The 19171-nt window shown below is 37.5% G+C and overlaps 1 protein-coding gene across 1 annotated transcript; it reads left to right on the forward strand.

The window, feature by feature from the left end:
* Positions 1-11188: 11188 nt before the first annotated feature.
* On the forward strand, positions 11189-18862 carry slc35f6 (solute carrier family 35 member F6). Its single transcript, XM_038727139.1, has 6 exons — positions 11189-11367; positions 14249-14321; positions 14920-15091; positions 15497-15712; positions 15954-16064; positions 17489-18862. The coding sequence occupies exons 1-6, from the start codon at positions 11291-11293 to the stop codon at positions 17974-17976; spliced, it is 1137 nt and encodes a 378-aa protein (XP_038583067.1). The 5' UTR covers positions 11189-11290; the 3' UTR covers positions 17977-18862.
* Positions 18863-19171: the final 309 nt, after the last annotated feature.

The following is a 19171-nucleotide window of genomic DNA, read 5'->3' on the forward strand; positions in this document are numbered from 1 at the left end:
TCAGACATCAAAGAACAGGTACTGCACCTCCTGCATCAACACAGTGTTTGGCTCGTTATCATTTAATTAATTACTCATCATTACTTACTTATTATGTTATTCTTTTTTAATATTATTACTTTACTTATGACTCCCTGCCAACAGTAATTCATTACACTACTCATTATATTTCTTCACGTCCCACAAGATTCAGACTTTTCATATGTAATCGCTGGTAAGCACCCCTAAGGCTTCAAACTAGCAGTTGCCTTTGACAGTTATTTTTTGCAAGGATCTGTCTGAAAGATGGAGAGTCAGTCTTGGAGAAAAGCAACATTTCATCCACCACACATATCCAGCCTCAGGCTTCTTTAGTACTTTTTCACTTGCACAGCCTGATGTCCTCAATTAAGGTGTTTCAGGAGGTTTGAGGTTGTGTTCTTTGCAGTGGAAAGAGCACAACCTGCACATAATTTATATTTGACAACAAACAAGGTCAAATCAAAGTAAGGGGAATATTACCACCCGCTGAATGTAAGCCTATCCATCTAAGATGGCTGCTTGGTGACATGCACACACGAAATATTATGATAATAAATCTGAGGATGTGATTGTATTGTCGGATTTTAAATCAGTAGAGGGGTGACAACAAAAATGAGGTTGTAACAAGTTAGTTTGGGGGGGGGGGGGGGTTTACTGGTAAGTAGTTAAACTAATTGTTACTGCAGAAAGTAATAAAATTACCGTCCAACAGTGAACACAGTCTACTATATCTGCTAAAGTAGAGTTCTGTGACAGAAGGCCATACATTCATTCAACCAAACCAAACTCATTCAGTATCTCTATTGACAGGATTGAGGCTGTTATGGAAGAATTCAAGTGATTCAGCAAATGTATTTCTGTTTCATTCCTTCATTCAAGTCATGTAGGATGGGGTGGTGATGGTGCAGTGGATAAGATGCATGCCTTTGGTGTGAGAGACCCGGGTTCATTTCCCCACTGTGACACATCAGCCAATGTGTCCCTGAGCAAGACACTTAACCCCTAGTTGCTCCAGGCCTGTCATCTCTGACATATATAGCAATTGTAAGTTGCTTTGGACAAAAGCATCAGCTAAATGAATAAATGTAAAGCAAAAGTGGGTTGGATGTTGGTTGCCTATAATTTCACCTGTGTTTCTCATCTTTTATTCACATCCTGTTCTTAATATTTTTAATATCGTACTTACCTATTCCTTCTGAGACTTTTCCTCTGTGTCACAGTGCATTGAGTTCAAAAATTGAAAAAGCAACACCCTCTTTTACAAGAGTAGACAGAGCTTCAGGGAGGCTCTGTCATATGTCAACCTTGGAACCTCAGCTCTGCTATGACAGCCAAAAGAAGAGTTCATTGTGTTTTTGTTTTATACTTTTTTAAAACATCCTCACCACATGTCTTACTGGTATAAAGTTAAGAATAGATTCAGGTAAGGAAAAAGACAACATGTGAATCTTGAGCCCATGTTAACACCTTACATAGTGACATGCACACAAATTGTAAGGGATCAAGAAAAGCTTATATTCAATGCCAAGCAGAGCAACACATACCAGAACAACAGAGAAACCCTGCACAGATACAAGCTGCTGGGTGCTGGCAGATTTCCAAGCATGACAGTAAATTACTTTGATGCATAAAGTGAAGGATTTTTTACTCCTTACTCCTTGCTTAAGGTGTGTGTAAATGACTGAAATAGGTATCACATCACAGCCTTCTTGGCACAATTTCAATTGTGCCCTTTTATCTAGAAGGAATGGCTGAGAGCCTCGGAAATGTTTCTGACTTCACTATGGATTAACATCAAATCGGCAGTGCTGCCCCTGTGTCACTTGTGATTAGGTGTCCTCCAAGAAGATCTGCAGGAAAATTTGCAAGACCCGCCGTGTCCCGGCCATGTCGCCAAGCTCCTCGAAGGTTAGATAATCAGCCCAGATATGAGCTGAAGTAATTGTTGTGAAATCCATACACACCACTTTTGTAAGATCAACACCATGGAGTGTGACGTGGATTCTGGACAGTGAATTACAGGGATTAATGATGATATCAACCCCACTAGTAATGATCTTTTAATTGTAGTCACTAGCACAATTATCATACCCAACAATATTTCTGTAAGACAAAAAACACTTTAACCACACAGCTTATAGATATGATTAAGGCTCTATTAATTAAGGAATCACTCAGTGATAAATGGGCAATCAGAGTCTCAAAATCTTCTGCAAAGATTCAAAATAGCCCCAATGAAGCATCTAGTAACAAAGGGGTAGCAGTAGAAAGAAACTACACTTTGCATTTAAAAGAAAGTGCCTTGACATACCCTTTTTATCTATCATTGAGCACCTCTCTGATGATGTTAATTTAAATTCAGAGACACTCAACTTTCAAAACAAGACATGTGGCACAAAAATGTATTCTTTAATTGGAATGAGGCATTCTAATCATGTTGTATGTTGTATTTAAAATGCACATTGCTCAGCAAGGAAAAATTTTAATTAATTTGCTCCATAGCAAATTAGCACTAATAGTCCTGTCTCAACAAGAAACCAACAAATGATATACATTGACAAACAAGGAAAGTGCATTCACTAGGACGCCATCAGTGAATTTTCTTTTCTGTCTCAAGAATAATTTACATTCAATCCTTCTCTGGGCCTACTGAAATCTCTCAAAGGGACAAGCTAATTAATAATTTCTCTAAAGCCACAGGGGGGTTGATGGCCTCTTCAAGAGCGCACCGGGTCCAGCTACTAGCACACTGAGCACCACTGGAGAGCGATTGCATAACGAATGACAGCCCTCAGCGGCTGATGAATAATCACGACAACTGTCCTGGTGTGTTGCTGATACAGTAGATGATAGTTACAGAGAAGACAAGTGGACAGGGAAGACAGTGGGTCACAGGTCAGGCGCATCTGCGTCAGAGATTTTGTCATAATTTAAAATGCACAGCATATCAAAGCATTTTATTAACATTCTGCAAAGCCAACAGGAAAGTTGCTGTACAAGGTAAAATGTCACAGCATGCAGTTTGTGAAACAAAAAATATGCAATTAAGCAAGATATTGTGACTCTTAAATTATTTTTTGTAACAGACAGAGAATGTAATGTCCTTCCTGCAATGATTTCCATTTGATAGTTATTTCTGTTCAGGGTTTAGCCACGTTATAAATCAAAGAAGCTGTCATCAATCATTGCTTGTCCATAAAACACCAGTAACATTTAACCAGTCCTGTATTTTCAAAGCCAGCAAGTTTATGCTGAGGCAGATTTACAGTCCAGTATTATTATGGTGATCTCACCCTCGCAGAAAGACAATCTGTCTTTGTGTTACTGTTGCCAAATATGGACTTGGGCTTCTGATCTCACTCGTTTTGCTGCAAGCCATGCTCTGTCATGGAACAATGGTGAATAATATCTCAATCATTTTAATTTCAAACTCCCTTAAAGTTTTCTGTATATAGTTTAGCTACAGATTTTCAATCTTAATTTGATCTTTATCCCTGAATTAGCTCCTGTCTTAACCTTACACTTACACCTAAACGGAAAGAATTAGATATTTAAAGGAATAGCTCTGCCTGGAAGTCTTGCTTTGTGTCTGCAGAGTTCATGGTAGCTGTAGCTGTGTGCTATCCTGGTATTAAAAGCTCACACAATAAATTGTAGTCAGGTAAAATGACGAATAAGCAATGCCAGTAATTATGAGCCACTTTTTCAACAGGAAAGGCCATAGTGCAGTCACAGGATGACTGTACACATCTGAAAGTGATCACACAAACCCTACAACTGACACTTTCTGTTTGTTCTTTTTGCATAAGTGATGATAAAACTTTACTTTACTCAACAGTGATTCCCAACCAGGTGGTCCTTCTACAGTTGCCAGGGAGTACGTGGAAAGAAAAGGTATACATTATGATTTGATTAAAATAAATTTGAAAACATATTTGCGTCAAGAAGGAATAAATGTGATACTGATCTTGTAAATTTACAATTATCAGACGCTAACCATCAACTTCAGCCAGCTGTAGCAACTAATATTAACATTATACTGTATGTTGCAATTAAGACAGCATGAAAACTAGATGTGTGCAGATTCAGGTACAATACACGTTGTTAGTAGTGAATTGTGAAGCAACCTAAAAACTCACAATTTTATAAAAGAAAAGAACAGTTTCTTATGAGTAATGTTCTGCCTCTGTAAATTGCAATAATCTAAAATGAATTTTTGCACTAATACATCTGGCATATCTGGTATATATGGAGGAAACATATATTAAAGGGTTTTTAATGTTATTATAACCATACCTTGAGCTGCAGTCCAAATGCAGGAATTTCACGCAAACATCACTGTTTTTATTAAAATCTCTCTTTCAAATGAGAGAGCAGCCTGCTTCACAACATATTTCATTCTTATACCCCCCAAAATAATAACACATACACATAATACTGGCCAATAAAAAAAAAACTTGATTGTATCTCCTTGTTTCTTTAGACATTAAAGTGTATTGCTCCTATTGGATAATATTGCACAACCACTGATCCTGCTGACCTGAACGGTTAATTAAATTATTTGATCTTAATCAATATGGCTCCGGGTCTCCTGGGCCCTCCAGGTAATTTGCTGAAACGAAAATGCATGAGGATATTGAGCGGTCAACAGTGCCAGATGGGTCAGATGAATAATTACATTACACAAGCACTTGAGGATCTGTTGTGTCATGGAAGCGTTTAACAACAGCACAAATGCAAACATGTAGCATTGTCTCTGCTATTAATGACTCTTTCAAAAAAACTGAACCAAGCTCCTGACAATGTATTGCAATGCCTACTATTTTCCACTATAAATCATAAAGAAAAATTTGAACCCAGCTCTCAGTAATCTGCATGGTACCATCATGTTAATCTTTTAAAAATGAATTAAACTCAAGTATATGGACCAATAGTACAACCACAAAAATAAAATGGAAACTTTTTAGAGACAGCAGTAAACACTTTCAGTAGTATTGCTGTGGATGTTTATATTTAGGTGACCAGTCAAGAGAAGAAAATACACATCAAAGCAAATATAAAGTAGAAAACAATTACATTGATTACAGAGACTTGAAAAGTCATCAAACGGGTCTAGCAAGATGTGCAGTAGCTTAGCAACAGAGTTGATTAGGTTAAAGCCACTTGTTCTTAAAGGTGCACCGTGGAGTTTTTTGCAAAGAAATTGTGTTGTTATATTCAGTGTCACTAACCAAAACACAGTGGGCCTCGTTCGTTAATATGTGCGTAGTAATGTTATTAGTTTGCACACAAAATAAGTGTGCATGAATAATTGACACGAGCGCAAAGAAACATGTGTGCCCAGAGGTGTATCATGGAGAAAGCAGTGAAGATGTCCTAAGAGAAAAACATTTCCAGCAAAGCAAAAAAGCAAAAGAATTTCACAACTGAAGAAACTGAAACAATACTGAAAACACAGTACAAATACAGAAAAGGCATATTATATTATTCACTTTTGGCCAAGTCAATAAAACCAATGAAAGCCAAAACTGTTATATTTTAATATGGACACAAAAAAGTGGAGGGAAAAAAGTTCATATTCCATTGTAAGCTAAATTGAATATTTTACTTATGACAATAATTGATGAGGATGAGAGGGTGTCAATTTCATATTTAGTTGTAAATATGTTCCCAGAGTATGAACAAATTCAGGTATGAAAATAGTGATGAATCACAGATTTGCAGTGAGGCCTGTTGTGTGTATCCTTGAGGTCTAACATTGAAGTATTTTTAAATACTGCAATGTTTACATCCATGATTAGATTAGATTGCAGTCTCCTTCTTCTACAGCCTCTCAGTGCAGAGGTCTTAAACTCCACAGGTAGCCTTTGACTACCATCTGTTTTAACCTTTGTAGGACCAAACACACTTAAGACCAAGGACAGCAGTGACAGCTGATTTTGAAGGGTTTGTGAAGATATTGATGTTTGAATGCTTTCAATCTTTACAAGCCAATCAGCACGGTGCTTCCCCAGCTTCATTTACAGACTCAATACATCAGCACGACGTTTTGAGATGTAGCACTAAAATCAAAAAGTATTGTGTTACAAGGTTTGATCACGTCTGCCCAAGGACAGCAGATGAGAAGTTGATTTTAGCTATGTCTGGTTCAATGCATATATCACCCTTAGACGGGGAAAAAATGTATACATGGAAATTTTAATTGTTTAGTAATGGGTGTATCAACAACTATCACTCCTCATTTGGGTATTATTTTGTATAAGTACAACTCTGTGATACCAGTATTTGTGAAATTTTCCACATGCATGTGGAAAACCATTTTGCATCTGAAAATGACATGTCATAAACGTATTTAATTAATATATAGTTGCTGATAAATGAATAAATACTCCTTGTATCTGCTTAAAACAACATTGTAGTGTGTTACAAACTATCTCATATGGGTTTATAAACTGTTTATAAATATTATATAGACAAAAATAAAGTCTTGCCAGGTAACCCTTGACTAGATATTATTTAATTACAATAAATTGTTTTTAAAATAAATGAGATTTTAGTTGCATTGTAGAATAAAAACCATTCTGTGATATAGGTTTCTTAGTTTTATTACACAACATACTGTAGGCTTCAAACCAGTCACAAAGTAATTAAAGGTAATCAGATTATAGCATAGATTTAAAGCCTCCCAGGGATTAAATTACTGATCACATTTGTCAGCAGAGGATCTTTGAACTGAACAGCCCTGTGTTTGCTCTGCACACTGCAGATGTTACACGTTATATAACAGCACAGAGTCGCAGGGTCACCAGTGATATCAGTGTTAAGTATGCACAGGTGAGCATTGCTGTGCCAGTGATAATGAACAATTCTGCTGTCAGTTCACCTTGAACTGTTGAGCTGCAGAGCAGAAAAGTGGACAGTTCCCCATGAAGTTTTTTAATAAACTGTGACCCGCCTCACTCTGCTCAGCTGACGATGCCATGTGACATTTCAATGGCCGCAGTTGAGCTGCATGCACACAAAGTGCTCCCTCGTCACCTTTCCCTCCCGCAGGTCTAACCTCACACCACTGGAGATTGGCTGTCAATCAAATGTTTCCAGGCCATTCAGCATGAAATGATAATGCTCCTGGGCACTGGTATTTTTTTATGGCTGCCACAAATGTTCTGACTCATTCAAGGGCACATTTAAAGAAATACAGGTTCACTGTAGATGATGTAAAGCCAAAATTTTGTGCAGTACATGCATTTAATAAATGGTTATTGTTGCATGAGTGGTTGATGTATGTACACAACAGCAGCACAGAAGCAAAGAGCCACTAAAAATTAGAAAAATTAATGTCTCCAGAATGTGATCAAATGTAAGATAGATAAATTTGTTGAGTCTCAAATTTATTGCTGAAGACTTTATTATTGGTAGTATCATTACTTTAGGTATCAATCTGCCCACCCATAGCAGCAGGATTCATAAATGCCACTGTTGGTGGGGGTCTTTGTCTGTTAGTTCATCTTGTTTGGTCCAGTGCAAGACATCTTAATAATAACAATAATAATAAACTTTATTTAAAAAGCACTTATCAAACAAATGTATTTAGAGCTTCACAAAAGACACACAGAGAGAAGATGACACAAAATACCATTGTGAAGTTTTAAATGCTTAGATAAACTAGCATAAAAACTTTAAAAAATAAATAGCAGCTCAGATAAAGTCAGGATAAGCCTTCTGATAAAAGTGTGTTTTTAAAAAGATACTTAAAAGAAGACACTGACTCTGAGATCCTGCTTTCCTCAGGTAGGTCGTTCCAGGGCCTCGAGGCCTTTGAAAATAATCCTTTGGTTCTCAACCTGGACACAGGAAAAGACCCCTGTACAAAGATTTTAAACTGCACAGAGGTTCATAAGGAGTTAAAAGATCTCAAATATTAGCTGGAGCCAGGCCATAGTGAGCCGCAGAAGTAATCAATAAGATATTAAAATCAGTCCTAAAACAGAAAACACACAGGGAGCCAGCGCAAAGAAACTAAAATGGGTGTGATGTGATCGTACAGCCTGGTTCTAGTTGAAAGCCTAGCTGCTGAATTCTGTACAGTCTGTGATCATTTCAGGGTTTTTTGATTAAGGTAAGAGGAAAGACTGTTGCAATAATCAACGTTCAACAACAAGTACTACTTTTTCTTGTTATTTAAAAAGATTTATTTGAATCTAATCGACATATTAATGCTGAGGATGAACCCTTTCCTTTTTTAACACACTATTTTGGGTTTGGTTGTGCCTTGTTCAGGTCAAAATGTCAATTTGGCACATGTGATAGCTCATAATCGGATTAAATCCTGCTGCAGTAAAATTATCCAGCACTTCAACCAGTCAGATACCCAGGAATCGTCATTACAAGTACATACCAGTTCTATGAGACACACATGTAGGAAATCTAAAATAAATCAAGTCCAGATCAGAAGTTTGCTGTCATGGTGTGAGTTTATTAAAGCTTTCCCGGCACACTGTTGAACTCACAGACACAGAGAGGATCTGAGCAAATGAAATGGACTTCTATACCATGAAACAATTTGGCAGTATGTATAAAGTAGTGATCAAAGGTTAAGGTAAGGCAGTGATCAGGTGGAATGCAATTACAAATGGAAGCAAAAGGCAGGAAGTGATGCATTTGCATTCAGACCTAAAGAGGGTCACACAGTTTACAGAGGACAGAGGGCCAAATTAGCAGGGGGGCAGGAGGCGGAAAGGACACACTGAGGGTATATGACAAGATCAAGATATGACATGATCAATAGGCCAAACCAGGATGTTGCTCTTAGAAGAGACGTCAATTGATTAGTAAGTCTACAACTGCCCAGACGTGTATTTCTTTTGATCAAGTCACAAGACAGCCCAAGTTTTTTTGCCTTCATGACAGCACTTGAACAGAATTACAGTTACTAAATGTTAAGTGGTGAGGAGCCAAGAGGTTTTACTGCTGTCTAGTAGTGAGATGAGACACTTCACAAAGAGTCACTGAGCAGATGTCTCCTTGATCTCATCAACAGTCTGGGAAGTCACCAAGAATCCTGTTTAGCACCCTCTAACACCAAAGGAATGGAACAAGGAGAAGAGCTCATAATAAGCCCATTTCTTAATTTCTTCAGCAAAGAAATGTGTGTGTGTGTGTGTGTGTGTGTGTGTGTGTGTGTGTGTGTGACACATCTTAATTCCTTCCAGTTCAGTGTGTGCAGCCTCAGAGATGATCATTTTAAAATCCTTTTCTTTCATGTTCTTGTGGTAGCATTTATCTCCTATGGAACATATGGATTAACCTTTAACACACATACCTTAACTTCATTTCAAATCAGATAATTTATTTCTTTAATTTTATAACTTTTCATTTGTAGGTTTTGAAAAGCCTAAAATTGATCTCATAAGCGCTAAGGGACAGCATCCTCATGGAAAGTGGAGTGCATGTTCTAATTTTAAGCAATGTGAGGCCACAGTGGGGGAAATTTTGCTGTGGTCCCATTTTAAAATCCAAGAGGGTTCATCTGGTCTTTGACTCCCCCTGCTGTTTATGCTTGATGCATACCGTGCTGCCTTAAAGGTCCACTCGTAAACGACTGTTTTATTTAATTATGACCATAAAAACAACTTGCATTTAAGTGTATTGGGAAATAATACCAAACAAACCTTACCACTATTTTTATTGCAACAACACCAAGAGAACTCCTGCCAGTATGATGAGCAGAAGTAAAGGATCACTACTACTGCAGTTTTCCTACTTCGCTTGTAAACTTACTAGAGTCTTTAAAGCAACAGTTTTAGGCTTATTTATGGTTATAGTTGAGGTGGTCCGGGTAAGCTTCTGCAGTCCTAATCCAAGAATGTCATAGTAGTAAGTATGATTTTTACCAGCATAATAAATACATTGACTGCATATTACTCATCAAATTTCACAAATTGCATACTAATAAGACTATTGTTAATGAGAGGAACAACATCTCACCATAATGTCCATTTAGCTTTTGATTGTCATCTTCAAATTTAAATTTTTTCCCCCCCATTTCATTGAAATGTTTGTAATTACATACATTCAATGGCATGACAACTGTTCAAATGCCATCTACTGATGAAGATCATGTGATGTGATCAAAAACACCAGACTACTACTGAATGGACCTTGTGTTGAGATTATTTTCTCAGCTTCTGTTTCCCAGGCCAAGAAAGAACTTTGTACCTTAGCTAAAATTGTTATTTTAATATTATTATTCATTTCTTTTGCTGGGTGTTGCTTTTTAAAAAATTAGATGTTGGTTTATTAAACATTGCACATTTTACTAAACTAAACAAAGTTAGGCAGTGGGAACAGGCCGATACAACAGAAGACCAAATAGCATAAATATCCATCCATCCATCCATCCATCTTCATCCGCTTATCCGAGATCGGGTCGCGGGGTAGCATAAATATATACATATAAAAATATAACTAACACAAAGGTTGTAAGTAAAAGCACAGTTTTCATAGTCTTAAGGTTTTTGGAAAACTTTGTCATTGTATCAAGGTACCTTTTTGAATCTTGTTTAAATACAAGGCAAGGTAAGACAATTTTATTTGTATAGCACATTTCAAAAACAAGGCAATTCAAAGTGCTTTACATAAAACATAAACTCATTATAGGTCAATTTAAAAAAGACATTTAAATACATTTTTAAAAGGGTCAAACAGAAAATAAAAACAGGATAAAATCTTTTTTAAAAGAGATAAATACAGCATAAAACAGGACAGTAGAAGTTACAGTGCAGTGTAAGTTATTCATCTACAGCCTTGAAATTGATTTAATTAAAGGCAGTGGTAAAACGAAAAGTCTTCAGTATTGATTTAAATGAACTGAGAGTTTCAGCAGACCTGCAGTTTTCTGGGAGTTGTTCCATATGGAGCATAAAAACGGAACGCTGCTTCTCCAAATACAGGGAAGAGGCCTAGTTTTACAATTCTGTTTAAAATGTGGTTATTAAAATGTATTAATTATAAAATATAACTTTCATCTTCCTGCTTGTACGTAAATATTTGGTGTCTTCGTTGAGTTTTTACTGAGACTCTCCTTTTGATCTGGTGTGTTCCGTCATTTCCGACATGACCTGAAGGCAGCCTGTAGTTTGCTCTGCGGTCAGCTGACTCTGAGCTGTCATGTGGCGTTTAGAGGCAGAGCAGGTCTCACGGACAGAGTCACAACAACCTGTCTCAACTTGGTGATCGTCGTTTTGTCTGTCCTATTCTCACGTCCAGCATGGCTTGGACAAAATACCAACTGTTCCTTGCGGGGCTTATGCTCACAACGGGCTCTATCAACACGTTATCGGCGAAGTGAGTAGATTAAATTATGTGTTTCTACTGGTGTCATGAGTTCATAGTTAATTTCACTGTAGGAGTATCTGCTAAAACAGAGCAGGATCAGTGTTTCACTTGGTTTCAACACAAAAGGTGAATTACCGTTAACTGCTTATCAGCTAGCTAATAAGCTAATTAATCGAGCTAATTCGTTTATTACGTTTTTGTTATAGTTGTAGCTAACGTAACGTTACTGTAACGTTATCTAAGTTACTAGCAGGTAACGTTAGCTGCTAAATACCAAGCTAATGGCTTGTTAGCTTGTCATGCTGATGTTAAACAACAGCCGTCACATAAAAGCTACTTTTCATCAACCGTTGTTAACCAGTACAGATACTTCCTTCTGGTCAAAGACGGAAAACATAAACCATTGTCATTCATAAATGACTTAAGATGAGACGCATGCTTTCAAATGGCTTAACGTTAGTTGCAGCTACATGTTTCTTCTTTGCGCGGAAGCTAATACTTATCTGAAGAATGGTTTATCTGAAGTCAAATGTTGCAGTGACAGTGCAGTTATAGTAAATAAACTGACTCTGAAGCTGTGTAGTGTCATTATGAGCTATCTTTGTTTGAAATGTGTGCTTTGATGGGACATGACTCAGGCATTCATGATCTGTCAGACATTAAATAATAGCTTCTTTGTAGTTCGCAGGTGACTACAGTATCTGGCATCTGTCCTTTATTTATTTTAGGACTGAAACTAACCATGAATTTCATTATCATTTTGTCTTAAAAACATCAGAAAAATGACCATTACAACTCCCTAGACCACAAAGGGTCATCTTTAAATGGACAGGTTTCTCCAACCAGCACTCCAAAATCTAAAAATATTCAACTTAAAATTACTTAAAAATAGTTTAGGCCGATTTAGGTCGATTAATAGACTAATCATTCAGTCCTGAAATTACTTCTCATATATTCCAGGGCTGCAACAAACAACTATTTCAATTAAGGCAAGGCAAGAGTATTTATAAAGCATAATTCAGTTAATTGATTAATCATTTGGTCTGTAAAAAATGCCCATCATATCTTCCAAGCCCTCAAAAAAGTCTTTAAATTGCTTGTTTTAACCAAGATATATAAACTGTAAACTCACATTTGAGAAGCTGGAATCAGACAATATTTGGTATTTTTCAGTGATAAATCACTTTAAGTATCAAATGACTAATTGTTTCAATATATATAAGTCCTTAGTCGTTGTTGTCTCAATAGGAAGAGGTTTAGTGAAACAAGAAATTCAGCTAATCGTACTTCTCCAATAATCTGTGATGTCAGCTCTGTTCTGCCTGACACACACACTTCACTGTCCTTTTTGTGGGTTTTGTCAGCTGAGCAAAATTCAAATCTAGGCACACCGTGTGTGTGTCAGATGAAACAAGCTGTGTCATGTTAGAGAAGAAGAGAATACAGCGACTAACAGGTGAGGTCGTACTACAGTCACCCGAAACCTGCTCCGTCACAGCGCTGCCTCGCTGGTTTTAAAGCCCTACAGCTGAGATCAGTTATGGCGTGTCGGTTGATAGTTCTGGTGCAAGTTCCCTCTTTTTATTTCATGTAAGAATACAATATGTGAAGATATTCGATCCAAAACACAGTGAGCACAAATAAACGTGATAGTGACAAGAGATGTGGATCAGTCACAGGCCCGGTCTAGTTTCTGTCTGGATGAGCTCAGAAGTTATTGCATTTGAAGGAAGTGCTGTCTCATCACCTTTATGGACCACATTCCCTTGTTGTGCATTTTGAAGCAGACAGGACGCTCACATGCTGGTCATGCTTCCTCTGACTGTAAAAGTCAATGGGTTATGCTTATATTTAAGTACTTATTAACTTTACAAGTGACAAGCAACTTAATCATGTTTTGTCTGAGTGTACAGTTTTTTACATGAGGGTGCAGTGAAGCAACCTTCAGTGTATTCAATGAGAAAAGCAGAAATCCTCTTCACACCTGTGTGTCAGTTTCTTGCTCGCCAAACGCAGACATAATGTGGAAGAATCCAAAATGAGAAAGAGGTTCAGTGCAGTGCAAAAGTCCAGACCCACCTTGTTTTTTAAAACATGCAGAAATAAGTGGGGGGAAAAGTGGGTGTAGAGCAGAAATTGCAATTATTTTAATTATTGATTAATCTGCAGCAGAATTTAATTAACGTTCCCTACCATTAACATGTAGTAAAAATTTAGGAGGAGGGAGACACTGGTCGATTCTCCTGTGTGGGCCACTACTACATGTTTAGATGCCTTCCGTCCCAAGTGCAGTTCAGCCCAGCCGATTCCTCATGAGGAGCTCCCAGGAGCTCGGGCTTCTGGGTTAGGTGTGAAGGCACCCTTACTTTTAATATTCTAATTACATTCTGCAATAATACAGTCATTTCACTGGAAACAGAGTTACTTCCACAGTGTGGTATTGGTACTTTTACAAAGGAAAGGTAATAAATACTTCATCCCCCACTGTTGACTAAAGTTTAAAGGGAGGTTCAGGCTTACAATTGTACCCACGATACACTCAGTTATTTAACAGCTGCAGGTAAAATAGTAGGCTTAGTTCCTTTGAACTGGAACTGTTCTAGCATTTCATTTTAATGATATAACTCAGTACTGTCGTCACGGACTGTGCTGATTAGAATCACATTTGTATACTGCAATAAAATACAAATTACGCCTTTGTCTGTCTGCTCAGTTTCTCCCTGTTTTCTGAATTGCTTTTTAAAAATACTTGCAGATGAATTGACTAATTGTTGCAGCTTTCGCTATGTGGGAAACCCCTTTTCTCATTTTAGCGTTTCCTGTGAATATTTGGTTAAATGTGTGTAAAATGTCTATAATAAAGTTGTAATAATGTCTTCTTGTCTGACAGATGGGCCGACATGTTCACAGCGAAAGGTTGCCATGATGACCCTACACACTTATTCTCTCACCCATTTTTACAGGTAAAGTCTTGAACATACAAAAGTATGAGATTTTTGGTGCAATAAGCTCAGATAATCTAAAAAAATATCATAGTTTCACACTATACACAATTATTGTTGTTGTTATGTCCTGACAGATATGAAACTTGATATAAACTTGAAAAATATATTTTTAATAACACTAATACAGTAAAATACAATGACATAAATAAGCAAATGTACATGGTATGATGACTGTCAGTTTTCACACCACAGTATACCATGTCACCCAATTCGCACAATTAGTCTTGATGATTGCTTTTTCTTTGATCAAATAGTTGCTGATTTAAGTCAAAAGTTTGTCAGTTTTAGTTACATAAGGTCTGACAGCTGCTTGTGTTCAGACATTGAACTTTTTAAGTTTGGCGTCTTTTATAAAATGGCAGCAGAGGTGTTGTATAAGCGGTAGTTTTCATCATCATTTTCATAAGATATCATTTTTCAAAATGCTGCTGACCCTTTTGAAAATGAAAAGTGATTCTGTAAACAGTATATTTTGTTAAATTTTCTGTGAAGCAAAAATCCAATCAGTAATTGGTTTCTCAACATTGTCTCTCTGTCTGTCCATCTACGTGTCCAGGCGGTGTTTATGTTTCTGGGTGAGTTAAGCTGTCTTGCAGTCTTCTACATCTTACTTCACCATGACCGACGTAGCCCAGAGCCCAGGGTGAACCCGGGCCAGAGCTTCAACCCTCTCCTCTTCTTCCCACCCGCCATGTGTGACATGACAGCCACCTCCATCATGTATGTTGGTAAGTGGGCTTTAAATTTTCAGAAAACCTTTTTAAAATAAGCTTGTTTAAAGTGCTTATATGTTGGGGTTTTTTTTATGGTGTTTATGGTAGACATGAGCGTACGTCGTGCTCTGTTCTCGTGATCTGCCCTTCAAAGGTCAAATGTCATGAATTCAGTCCCACTGGTGCAGCCAAACAAACTAGATTATCTACTACTGTTTAAAGAATCATTTCGTCAGGAAAAGAGATAATTAAGTCAAAGATAATGTTTTTTTCTGTGTTGTGCAGCCGCTGCCTTTCAGCTTTATAGGGCAGTGTGAATTGTTTGTGTCATGGAAAAAGAAGCCTGTATTTTTAGATGATAAATGTACCAAATGAACATGTGTCCGTCCTCTTAAACCCACCCCTTTTGTTCACCCCCAGCTCTCAACATGACCAGCGCCTCCAGCTTCCAGATGCTGCGTGGAGCCGTCATCATCTTTACTGGTCTGCTCTCTGTGGCGTTCCTGGGGCGACGCCTGGCGCCCAGTCAGTGGTTCGGCATCCTCACCACCATCTTGGGCCTTGTGATAGTGGGCCTCGCTGACTTCTTCAGCGGGCACAGAGACGACACACACAAACTCAGTGACATCATCACAGGTAAGGTAGATTTTTAGTAATCACGTGCTTTGTTTTCGGCACTAATCGACCCTGTATTTGATCCATGGTGTTGCAGTACAACAGCAAGAAAAGTCTTAAGTGATAAAACAAAGAGAAGTAATTGTTTGGTTAAATATTTAAAATGAACTCTAACCTCAGTACAACATTGAAAATGCAGTATAATATTTTTCCCTTCCTAAAAGAAGTAAATAAAACGCCACTACTCTCTTCTGTCCTGCAGGAGACCTTCTGATCATCCTGGCTCAGATCATTGTTTCAGTCCAGATGGTCCTGGAGGAAAAGTTTGTCTACAAACATGACGTCCATCCTCTTCGGGCTGTTGGCACTGAAGGTACAGCTGTTATTCATCTGCGGTTACATGTAACATGGTTTTGTAGGTCGGAGCTTAGTTTGCAATTTTGCAAGAATACCAAAGAGAAGGAATGTTGACTTAAAACTCTGATAATGGTGAAGAACCTCGATGGATTTGAACCCCCTAAACCCACAAATAAACAAATGGACACAGAAGTACATGAGTAGCCAAATTCCTGACCTGCCAATGAAGATGATGAGGAATGCAAAGGTCAATCAACTGCAGATAGACTAGCTTTATCATTGTTTGCATACAGATACAGAAATATCTATAATTAGTATATTAGTATCTATAATTAGAGCCCGACCGATATGAGATTTTTAAGTCCGATACCGATTTTGATATTTGAGGATTTTCAAATCTGATAGCCAATAAATCGGCCGATATTCTTTTCCCCCTTATTTTAAGAAACGCATAACATAAACAAAAATTATCCCTAACCTTTGTTATTTTGAGAACTCACTAAGATACCATAACATAATGCAGTTTAAAAATAAACTTGTATTGTTAGAAATAGTACTTTGAACAAAAGTACAACAAAATATATTGAAGTTTTAATAAATAAGAGTCAAATGTATAAAACTACAGAATTTTTTTTTTAAATATCTGATTTATTTATAAATTATACTACTACTACTAAAAATTATAATAATACCATATATCATCTCTCGTGTCATTGCTATCGTAATAATGATAAACAGGGCTCTACTACATGGGCAAATAATAATTTTTTTTTTTTTCATGCAGTAGTTATTAGTAGTATTATACAAAAACAGGAACTTTCTCTACAGTGTACAAAGAGTTTGGCCGAATAAATGGCTTGATGTGTTAATGGGCAAATGTGTAGTACCACAACATATTTATATGTTAATAATCTGTCACTGTTGTGTTTGTAACATGTGGTCATCAAAAATCAATCGGTGCAGCTTTTGAATAATCTTTTCAAATATATTTGGCCACAGGGTATCTACGATTAGTTTTACTTTTTTTACTCTCTTGTTTGACCATTTGATTATTTTATGTCTCATTCTTATTTCATGTCTGCTGTTTATATAATGTTATTGCCCTTAATTATAGGCCTATGGTTGGGGCCCCCGCAACGGGTCACAAGATAAATTAGAGAGATTAGATATTATAGATATAGATTACATATGATAGATTAGAGATTATTAACAAGACAAGAAAGCAGAAAAAAAGAAGTATGTTCACCAAAGTCAGGCTCTAATCTTTGCTTTTGTCTTGTGAATAACTGGATATTTTTATTTCTTTAAATCACTCTTTGGTTGGGCTGATCTCATGTGGTGATGAATGGTCACAAGAAGACTTGATTTTAAGGGGTCACAAGCTAAAAAGTTTGGGAACCGCAGTCAACGGGCATGTTAAATTCTGTTCTCTATTTCCAGGTTTGTTTGGATTCGTCGTGCTGTCGCTGCTTCTCATCCCGATGTATTTCATCTACGTTGGCAACTTCAGCGACAACCCTCGGCACGTTCTGGAGGATGCGCTGGATGCCTTCTGTCAGATCGGGCACCAGCCTCTCATCATTTTGGCTCTGCTGGGCAACACAGTCAGCATCGCTTTCTTCAACTTTGCCGGCATCAGTGTCACTAAAGAGATCAGCGCCACCACCCGCATGGTGCTGGACAGCCTGCGCACGTTGGTCATCTGGGTGGTGAGCCTGGCGCTGGGTTGGGAGCAGTTTCATGGCCTGCAGGTGCTGGGCTTCCTGGTCTTGCTGCTGGGTGCGGCGCTCTACAATGGCCTGCACCGCCCCTTGCTGGCCAGGATACCGTGCTGCGCTGAGATGGTGACCACAGAGGAGGAGAACAGCCCAGAAGAAAGCGAGAGACTGCTGGGTGACGGCAGGGTGCAGGCCGCCGACGAGAGCTAGAACTTGTTAATAGTCGACACACTGGGCACAGAAGGCGTCCCAATGTGCTGGACTGTCTGTCAAAGACACTGCACCTTTCATGTCAACCGTCAGTGACGGTTTTTAAAAAAAAATTTTTTTATTATTATTTTTTTTTTGTTCACGACTCAGATTTTAACTGACCTCACACAATGTTTTAATATGTGGAAGTGTGCAAGCTCTCTTAAAGGAATAGTTTTGGGAATCAATTATCAATTATTGGCAGGAAAGCAAATGATTTGAACTTATTGTTAAAATATTCTTTCAAAGAAACAGACCGTAGAGAGGGCTGTCTGAAGGAACTTTTATATTACAACACAGACTATAAAACATTTAATTTAATTTCGAAATGGATAGTTTAGTCACGACCTTCTGAAACAAAAGATAATTTTAGACAGTTTCATTTGAACCTTTTGTTTTTTTAAAGAAACTTGAACTGACTTAGTGTGAAATCACTAAAGCACAGGTTTATAATTTTTTATGCAGATTTTCTTAAATTGATACATCATTGTTTCTGTTAATAATTTTAATATCTGTTCAAATGGTCTTGTATTCAATGGTCTTGTTATGACTCATGAACGTTTTTTTTTTTTGCAGGTGTGAGTATGATTTTGCCAAAGTGTTTTCAATATGGAGATAATTGTGCACTCACTGTCACTTCACTGCCTTGTGAAGGCACAAATGAGATAGTTATTTTCACAATTGAATGTAAGGAAAATATCAGAGCTCCTACAACAAGTGATTTGCAAAAAGTTTGTAAAAGATTTTCTAAATTCTGCTTCTCCTCTGTTTAATAGTTTAAGCCGTTGGCTGTAACATACATTAAGAAGAAAGGGAACTGTCATTAAATCACAATTGCTGTATGGCGTATTGGCTTTTTACTCAGGCTTGTGTTGACCACCTAACACTTAAACAACCCACATTAGTGTTTGTGTGATTAGGTAGGTACAATATTGTATTGAGCTGAATCAATTTGTCGATTAATGGATTAGTTGAGTGACAGAAAGATCAATTTATCATCACAGTTGTAAGCCCAAGTAAATAAGGCAAATATTCTGTTTCTATGTGTGGTTGACCGATATGGGTTTTTTAATGGCCGATGCTGATATTTAGAGATCAGAACAACTAAGGCTGAAATAAAATGCCAATATCAGAAGAAAAGTAATGTATAATTCCG

The sequence above is a fragment of the Micropterus salmoides genome, unplaced genomic scaffold (assembly GCF_014851395.1).
Source record: "Micropterus salmoides isolate LMB-PRFRI ecotype aquatic unplaced genomic scaffold, ASM1485139v1 Ms_hic_scaffold_18, whole genome shotgun sequence".
Taxonomy (NCBI): domain Eukaryota; kingdom Metazoa; phylum Chordata; class Actinopteri; order Centrarchiformes; family Centrarchidae; genus Micropterus; species Micropterus salmoides.

What these genes read in the sequence shown, in the direction of transcription:
- slc35f6 (XM_038727139.1), top strand. Translation starts at nt 11,291, where the DNA reads ATGGCTTGGACAAAATACCAACTGTTCCTTGCGGGGCTTATGCTCACA. An exon ending in CACCTCCATCATGTATGTTG is followed by an intron (nt 15,092 to 15,496) that starts GTAAGTGGGCTT and finishes GTTCACCCCCAG; the next exon opens with CTCTCAACATGACCAGCGCC. An exon ending in TCGGGCTGTTGGCACTGAAG is followed by an intron (nt 16,065 to 17,488) that starts GTACAGCTGTTA and finishes CTCTATTTCCAG; the next exon opens with GTTTGTTTGGATTCGTCGTG.